The sequence below is a fragment of the Scomber japonicus genome, chromosome 17, assembly GCF_027409825.1.
Source record: "Scomber japonicus isolate fScoJap1 chromosome 17, fScoJap1.pri, whole genome shotgun sequence".
Lineage (NCBI taxonomy): Eukaryota > Metazoa > Chordata > Actinopteri > Scombriformes > Scombridae > Scomber > Scomber japonicus.
The window spans coordinates 1,547,603-1,556,525 of NC_070594.1; the positions used below are offsets into that span (position 1 = coordinate 1,547,603).

General features: G+C 48.0%; 1 protein-coding gene across 1 annotated transcript in view; it reads right to left on the minus strand.

Moving 5' to 3' along the window:
- Positions 1-2,256: 2,256 nt before the first annotated feature.
- cep43 (centrosomal protein 43) overlaps positions 2,257-8,923 on the minus strand; it is a 47,417-nt gene continuing 40,750 nt past the window's right edge. Inside the window, exons 13-17 of the mRNA XM_053337310.1 lie at positions 7,108-7,301; positions 5,598-5,669; positions 4,816-4,849; positions 2,521-2,608; positions 2,257-2,439 (exon numbers count right to left, since the gene is read on the minus strand). Of these exons, the coding sequence (XP_053193285.1) occupies positions 2,362-2,439; positions 2,521-2,608; positions 4,816-4,849; positions 5,598-5,669; positions 7,108-7,301 (466 nt within the window). The 3' untranslated portion in view covers positions 2,257-2,361. The remainder of the gene's footprint in view (positions 2,440-2,520; positions 2,609-4,815; positions 4,850-5,597; positions 5,670-7,107; positions 7,302-8,923) is intronic.

The window sequence follows — 8,923 nt, forward strand, 5'->3', positions numbered from 1 at the left end:
TCCTAGTTCATGCTGCTATAGGCTTAGACTGCCGGGGGACTCTCCATTCATCTATATGGATGGAGAGAGAGAGAGAGAGAGGGGAGAGAGAGAGTTTTTTTCTCTCCACTGTCACCAAGTGCTGCTCATGTGGGAATGTTGGGTCTGAAACCTGAAGAGTTCAGTTTAGACCTGCTCTATGTGGAAAGAGCCTTCACATGACTCTGCTGTGATTTGGAGCTTTATAAATAAAGATTGTTCCATTGAGAGTCTGCTCACCTACTTTATCTCTCTATGGTTCACCAAAACTGCCCAAAACATCCTCTGCCCCCCCCCCCTCTCTGTCTCTCTCTTTCTCTGTCTCTGTCTCTCTCTCTGTCTCCCTCTCTCCCCCCTCCCTGGAGCAGCAGCATCCTGACAGACACACTCAGGACTCCATGAGTTTGAGTTGCTACAGGAGATTCAGGGCTTTAAAATAACAGACTGAGAGACAATCTGATGTCTGATGAGATGAGACATCAGACGTGACCTGTCATGCTCTGCTACCTTCGTATTTATTTTAATTTATATGATTGAACTGGTTTGCTTACAAATAAATAAGCAATAAAGATTTATCTTATCTTGCTGAGCACCTGCATAGAGAGTAACCACCTTAGATCAGATCTACTATCACCATGACGACGACCATAACTGAGACCAATCAGCTGATGATATACCAGATAAACCCGAACCCAACCCATTACCCCCCATGGAGAAGGAGGCGGCATCTTCTTCTGCCAGCAAGTGAAACAGAAACTACTGTGAATGTTGTAAACTTGGTTATTTTAACACATCGTCACATCGTTGGAACGTAATGAGCAAATAAACACAACTGTTATATATTTTTACTATTATCATTATTTCAGGAATCTTAATGTTCTAATGAATCTTAAAAAAATGGCTTTTATGATTTATTTTAGTCAAACTTTTTATTTTCTTTCTTTCTCTCTTTCTATTTTGTTTTGTTTTTATTTAGGGCTGTCGGCGTTAACGCGTTAATTGTGATTAGATTAATGCAATCCATAACGTGTTAATAATTTTTTTTAATGGCATTTTAATGTTGTAAGTCTTTTTGTCCCTTCTACTCCCCCGTAGATGGCTCCTCTAGCTGTAGCGCTATGCTTTGAAGTGGCCTCCTGCAGTAAACCTACCGCGCTGATGGAAAGTAAGAGAGCTACTGGACTTTTGAACGGCTTGTTTAACTTTAAAACACTTCCAGACGCTTCAGTTGACAAGTCAAAAGTAAAATGCAACCTGTGTCAAACAGAGTTTAACTACCACCGGAGTACGTGGAGTTTCAGTTAGCACCTCCACGCTTGGCTACACCCAGGTGCAGCCAAGCCAGCCTTAGCTCCACCAAAGGGGAGTTTATGGGCTTAAAACTGCCTTCAAATGGAAAATAACAGGATTTTAAACATGCAATTCAAAACGCGATTAATCGTGATTAACTAGAAATTCTGCGATTAATCTCAATTAAAAAAAATAATCATTTGACAGCCCTAGTTTTATTATAATTGTATTTTTCTTGTTTTATGTCTTAATGTTTCCATTTTTTACTGTTAAATCATTTGATATTTAGTTTTTATCATTTTTATTTTATTTCAGTGAAGAATCTTCCAAAAAAAAGAAAAAAGAAACGTTTCTGGATAAAAATCATTTTATTTTTAACTTTTAAACTTTACACGCTTAAATAATGCTGAACGCAGAGAGGTGCATGGTGGGAGCTTCAGGACCAGAGAGGTGCATGTTGGGAGCTTCAGGGACCAGAGAGGTGCATGGTGGGAGCTTCAGGGACCAGAGAGGTGCATGCTGGGAGCTTCAGGAACCAGAGAGGTGCATGATGGGAGCTTCAGGGACCAGAGAGGTGCATGGTGGGAGCTTCAGGGACCAGAGAGGTGCATGCTGGGAGCTTCAGGAACCAGAGAGGTGCATGTTGGGAGCTTCAGGGACCAGAGAGGTGCATGCTGGGAGCTTCAGGGACCAGAGAGGTGCATGCTGGGAGCTTCAGGTCCAGAGAGGTGCATGGTGGGAGCTTCAGGGACCAGAGAGGTGCATGCTGGGAGCTTCAGGACCAGAGAGGTGCATGGTGGGAGCTTCAGGGACCAGAGAGGTGCATGGTGGGAGCTTCAGGAACCAGAGAGGTGCATTATGGGAGCTTCAGGGACCAGAGAGGTGCATGTTGGGAGCTTCAGGAACCAGAGAGGTGCATGCTGGGAGCTTCAGGGACCAGAGAGGTGCATGTTGGGAGCTTCAGGGACCAGAGAGGTGCATGTTGGGAGCTTCAGGAACCAGAGAGGTGCATGGTGGGAGCTTCAGGAACCAGAGAGGTGCATGATGGGAGCTTCAGGACACTTCCTCCATGTAGTCGGCGTGACTGTGACTCAGCTGAGAGACGCTCAGGTCCTGAGTCGACTCGTCAAACTGCAGGAAGACAAACGTCGTTAAACGCAGAGCAGAGACAGGAAGGAGTTTCATTTTGAAATGCTCTCCGGTCATCGTCACCTTGTCGCTGTGATCCGGTCCCTCGATGGAAACTTCCTCGATCTCCTCGCCGATGCTCAGCTCGCTCCTCGACAGGTCGGAGCGATGACTGCAGCAAACACACAGAAACACATTTCACTTTATTTCTCTACAATCATGTTTGACTGTTTAACCCTCCTGTTGTCCTCGAGTTAAGGATGTAAGGAAGGAAGGGAGGGAGAGAAGAAGGAAGGAAGAAGGAAGGAAAGGAGGGAGGAAGAAGGAAGGAAAGGAGGAAGGAGAAAGGAGGAGGAGAAAAATTCAGACTGAACTCCGCAGCAAGACATCATCATACGCCCAGTTCAATCAAGGAAGGAAGGAAGGAAGGAAGGGACGAAGGAAGGGACGAAGGAAGGGAAGAAGGAAGGAAGGAAGGAAGGGAGGGAAGGAGGAAGGAGGGAAGGATGGAAGAGAGGGAGAAGGAAGGAAAGGAGGGAGGAAGGGAGGAAAGAAGAAGGAAAAAGGGGAGGGAAGAATGAAGGATGGAAGAGAGGAAGGAAGGAAGGAAGGAAGGAAGGATGGAGGGGAGGAAGGAAGGAAGGGTCAGTAGTAATAAGTGTTGGTGAGATGATGAATCCATAAATCAGTTAAACTAGATTTAAAAGCAGCATCAGGTTTGTTAAAATGTACATTTAGTGTTTTTGTTGGTTTTATAGATAAATTCAGACTGAACTCCGCAGCAAGACATCATGGAGGTTACGCCCAGTTCAATGAAGGAAGGGTGGAAGGAAGGAAGGGAGGAAGGAAGGACGGGAGGGAAGGATGGAAAGGAGGAAGGAAGGAAGGAAGGGAGGACGACACAAAGGTTATAGATAAATTCAGACTGAACTCCGCAGCAAGACATCATGGAAGTTACGCCCAGTTCAATGAAGGAAGGGTGGAAGGAAGGAAGGGAAGGGAGGAAGGGAGGAAGGAAGAAAGAGAAGAAGGAAGGAAGGGAGGGAAGGATGGAAAGGAGGAAGGAAGGAAGGGAGGAAGGAAGGAAGGGAGGACGACACAAAGGTTATAGATAAATTCAGACTGAACTCCGCAGCAAGACATCATGGAGGTTACGCCCAGTTCAATGAAGGAAGGGTGGAAGGAAGGAAGGGAAGGAAGGAAGGGAGGAAGGAAGAAAGAGAAGAAGGAAGGAAGGGAGGGAAGGATGGAAAGGAGGAAGGAAGGAAGGAAGGAAGGAAGGAAGGAAGGGAGGACGACACAAAGGTTATAGATAAATTCAGACTGAACTCCGCAGCAAGACATCATGGAGGTTACGCCCAGTTCAATGAAGGAAGGAAGGGAAGGAAGAAAGAGAAGAAGGAAGGAAGGGAGGGAAGGATGGAAAGGAGGAAGGAAGGGAGGAAGGAAGGAAGGGTGGACGACACAAAGGTTATAGATAAATTCAGACTGAACTCCGCAGCAAGACATCATGGAGGTTACGCCCAGTTCAATGAAGGAAGGGTGGAAGGAAGGAAGGGAAGGAAGGAAGGGAGGAAGGAAGAAAGAGAAGAAGGAAGGAAGGGAGGGAAGGATGGAAAGGAGGAAGGAAGGAAGGAAGGAAGGAAGGAAGGAAGGGAGGACGACACAAAGGTTATAGATAAATTCAGACTGAACTCCGCAGCAAGACATCATGGAGGTTACGCCCAGTTCAATGAAGGAAGGAAGGGAAGGAAGAAAGAGAAGAAGGAAGGAAGGGAGGGAAGGATGGAAAGGAGGAAGGAAGGGAGGAAGGAAGGAAGGGTGGACGACACAAAGGTTATAGATAAATTCAGACTGAACTCCGCAGCAAGACATCATGGAGGTTACGCCCAGTTCAATGAAGGAAGGGTGGAAGGAAGGAAGGGAAGGGAGGAAGGGAGGAAGGAAGAAAGAGAAGAAGGAAGGAAGGGAGGGAAGGATGGAAAGGAGGAAGAAAGGAAGGGAGGAAGGAAGGAAGGGAGGACGACACGAAGGTTATAGATAAATTCAGACTGAACTCCGCAGCAAGACAGCATGGACGTTACGCCCAGTTCAATGATTCCCTAATATATTCTCCTTCCTTCCTTCCTTCCTTCCTTCCTCCCTTCCTTCCTTTATTCCTTCTTTCCTTCTTTCCTTCCTTTCTTCATTCCTCCCTCCCTTCCTTCCTTTCCTCCCTCCCTTCCTCGCTCCCTCCCTTCCTTCCTTCCTTCCTCCCTCCCTCCCTTTCTTTCTTCTTTCCTTCCTCCCTTCCTTCCTCCCTCCATCCCTTCTTTCCTTCCCTTCCAAAGTGATTATGGTTACACCACTTAGACATTTTTCGGTCAGTTAAAGTCTCACCTGTTGAAGTCGTCGTCATATTCAACGTCATCGTCTGTGGAAACAAACATTTAAACACTTAAAGTTTGAATGTGTGAAACGTCGGCAGGTTCAGACTGAAGCTGACGGGTTAGAGTGACGCTGGCGGGTTATGGTGAAGCTGGCGGGTTTGGGTGAAGCTGACGGGTTTGGGTGAAGCTGGCGGGTTAGGGTGAAGCTGGCGGGTTTGGGACACGCTGACGGGTTAGGGTGAAGCTGGCGGGTTTGGGTGAAGCTGACGGTTAGAGTGAAGCTGACGGGTTTGGGTGAAGCTGGCGGGTTTGGGTGAAACTGGCGGGCTTGGGTGAAGTTGGCGGGTTAGGGTGACGCTGGCGGGTTAGGGTGAAGCTGGCGGGTTTGGGTGAAGCTGACGGGTTTGGGTGAAGCTGGCGGGTTAGGGTGAAGCTGACGGGTTAGGGTGAAGCTGACGGGTTAGGGTGAAGCTGGCGGGTTTGGGTGAAGCTGGCGGGTTTGGGTGAAGCTGGCGGGTTAGGGTGAAGCTGACGGGTTAGGGTGAAGCTGACGGGTTAGGGTGAAGCTGACGGGTTAGGGTGAAGCTGGCGGGTTTGGGTGAAGCTGACGGGTTAGGGTGAAGCTGACGGTTAGGGTGAAGCTGACGGGTTAGGGTGAAGCTGGCGGGTTTGGGTGAAGCTGACGGGTTAGGGTGAAGCTGACGGGTTAGGGTGAAGCTGGCGGGTTAGGGTGAAGCTGACGGGTTAGGGTGAAGCTGGCGGGTTTGGGTGAAGCTGAGGTTTGCTTCGTACCTAAATGCAGAGATCCAGTTTTCTCATTCAGCGTCTTCGAGTCTTTGAATCCTTTTTCTCGTGAGTTCGATGCTGCAGAGAAAAAAAAGCTTCTGACATCAAAGAAAACCTACGTCCATATAAACACAAAAGTAAAGGAGGAAGAGGAGGAAGTGAAGGAGGAAGAGAAGGAGGGAGAAGAAGAAGAAGAAGAAGAAGATGAGGAAAAGGAGGAGCAGGAGGAAGTGAAAGAGGAGGAGGAAGAGGAGGAGGATGTAAAGGAGAAAGAGGAGGAGGACGTAAAGGAGGAAGAGGAGCAGGAAATGAAGGAGGAAGAGGAAGAAAAAGAAAAAGAAGAAGAAGAAGAAGAAGAAGAGGAAATGGAGGAAGAGGAGGAGCAGGAGGAAGAGGAGGAGGAGGAGGAAGTGAAGGAGGAGGGGGAAGAGGAGGAGGAAGTAAAGGAGGAAGAGGAAGAGGAGGAAGAGGAGGAGAAAGGGGGGAGGAGGAGCGGGAAGAAGTGAAGAAGGAGGAGGAAGACGATGCTGCAGAGAGAAAACCTACATTCATATAAACCAGGGGGGTCAAACATGAGGCCCGCGGGCCAGATACGGCCCGCCGAGGGGTGCAATCCGGCCCACTTTCCTTCCTGTGTTCTTTTCCTTTCTTCCTACCTTCCTTCTGTCCTTCCTTAATTCCTTCCTTCCTTCAGTCCTTCCGTCCATCTGTCCTTCCTTAATTCCTTTCTTTGTTCCTTCTTTCTATCCAATCTTCCTTCTGTCCTTCCTTCCATCTGTCCTTCCTTCCTTCCTTCAATCTGTCCTTCCTTCCTTCCTTCAATCTGTCCTTCCTTCCTTCCTTCCTTCTGTCCTTCCTTCCATTCTTCCTTCTGTCCTTCCTTCAATCTGTCCTTCCTTCCTTTCTTCCTTCTTTCCTTCCTTCCATCTGTCCTTCCTTCCATCTGTCCTTCCTTCCTTACTTCCTTCTGTCCTTCCTTCAATCTGTCCTTCCTTCCATTCTTCCTTCTGTCCTTCCTTCAATCTGTCCTTCCTTCCTTTCTTCCTTCTGTCCTTCCTTCAATCTGTCCTTCCTTCCTTCCTTCCTTCTGTCCTTCCTTCAATCTGTCCTTCTTTCCTTTCTTCCTTCTGTCCTTCCTTCCATCTGTCCTTCCTTCCTTTCTTCCTTCTCTCCTCCCTTCAATCTGTCCTTCCTTCCTTCCTTCCTTCCTTCCTTCTGTCCTTCCTTCCATCTGTCCTTCCTTCCATTCTTCCTTCCTTCCTTCCTTCAATCTGTCCTTCCTTCAATCTGTCCTTCCTTCAATCTGTCCTTCCTTCCTTACTTCTGTCTGTCCGTCCTTCACTGGAATCCTTCACTATCTCTCTTTCCTACCTTTCTTCCCTCCTTCCTCCTGTCTTTCCTTCCTTCCCTTCTTATTTCCTTATTTCCTTCCTTCTTTCCTTCCTTCCATCTTTTTAATGATCCGGCCCACATCAGATCAAACTCCTCTGATATAAAGAACCATTATTAAACTCACCGTTCCTGCTGTGGCTCAGATCTGATGTGCTGATGCTTCCTCCTCCTCCTCTTCCTCCTTCACTTCCTGCTCCTGCTCCTCTTCCTCCTTCACTTCCTGCTCCTGCTCCTCTTCCTCCTTCACTTCCTCCTCCTCCTCGGCCCTCAGACAGGGATCCTGCTGGACTCTCTCTGGCTCCAGATGTTTCCATCTTCCTGAGATACAAACACAAAACTGTCAAACCTTACATTTGGTTCATTGAGCTTGTCAACATATAATCAGTTAATCAGTAATGAATAATGAGTTAATCAATGATCGGTTAATCCTCACAGACACACCTGCAGCTGGGCTCAGAGCTGTGACTCTGTTCAGAGAGATCATCATCATCAGCCAGAGCAGACAGACTGAGGAAGAGGAGGAGGAAAAGGAAAAGGAGGAGGAGGAGGAAGAGGAGGAAGGGGGGAGGAGGAAGAGAAGGAAGAAGAAGAAGAAAAGGAGGAGCAGGAGGAAGAGGAGGAGGAGGAAGAAGAGGAAGAAGAAGAAGAAGAAGAGGTAAAGGAGGAAGAGGAGGAGGAGGAGGAGGAAGTAAAGGAGGAAGAGGAGGAGGAAGTAGAGGAGGAAATGAAGGAGGAAGACGAGGAAGTGAAGGAGGAAGAAGAAGAAGAAAAGGAGGAAGAGGAGGAGAAAGTAAAGGAGGAAGAAGAAGAAGAAGAAGAAGAAGAAGAAGAGGTAAAGGAAGAAGTAAAGGAGGAAGAGGAAAAGGAGGAAGAGGAGGAGCAGGAGGAAGAGGAAATGAAGGAAGAAGAGAGGGAAGAGGAAGAGGAGGAGGAAGTAAAGGAGGAAGAGGAAAAGGAAGAAAGGCACAAGAGAGAAAAACAGAAAAGTCAAAGTTTCAGTCAGGTTTGTTTCTAAACTTTAAAAACTTAAAGATCCAAACTGAGAACTAAACATATAAACATATAAACTATAAAATATATAAATATAAATATAACTAAATATATATAACTGACATTTACAATAAAACTTCCAAACCTGCAAATATCATATTCAGGTTTGTCTCTGTTTATTGAGCTGAGGAGGTTTCAGTTTTATTTCTCTGAACATTAAAATTTATTTTATTATAAAAGTTCAGAATGTGTGAGCAGACCTGAGCGCTCTGATCGGATGGAGAGGAGGACAGGAGGAGGAGGAGAGGAGAGGAGGAGGAGAGGAGGAGAGGAGAGGAGGAGAGGAGGAGGAGGAGGAGAGGAGGAGGAGGAAGAGGAAAGGAGGAGGAGGGGGAAGAGGACAGGAGGAGGAGGAGGAAGAGGAGAGGAGGAGGAGGAGGAGGAAGAGGAGAGGAGGAGGAGGAAGAGGAGAAGAGGAGGAGGAGGAAGAGGACAGGAGGAGGAGGGGGAAGAGGACAGGAGGAGGAGGAGGAAGAGGAGGAGGAGGAGGAGGAGGAGGAGGAGGAAGAGGAGGAGGAGGAAGAGAGGAGGACAGGAGGAGGAAGAGGAGAGGAGGAGGAGGAGGAGGAGGAGGAGGAGGAAGAGGAGAAGGAGAGGAGGAAGAGAGGAGGACAGGAGGAGGAAGAGGAGAGGACAGGAGGAGGAAGAGGAGAGGAGGAAGAGAGGAGGACAGGAGGAGGAAGAGGAGAGGACAGGAGGAGGAAGAGGAGCAGGAGGAGGACGAGGAGACTCACTCGTTGAGACTTTTGCCTCGTTTCATGGAGGAGACGACGGACACGCTGAGACTGTCCTTCCTCAGAGGGACGAAGGCGAGGAGACGCACAGGAGGAGGAGCAGGAGAGGAGGAGGACAGGAGGAGGAGAGGAGGAGGAAGAGGAGGACAGGAGGAG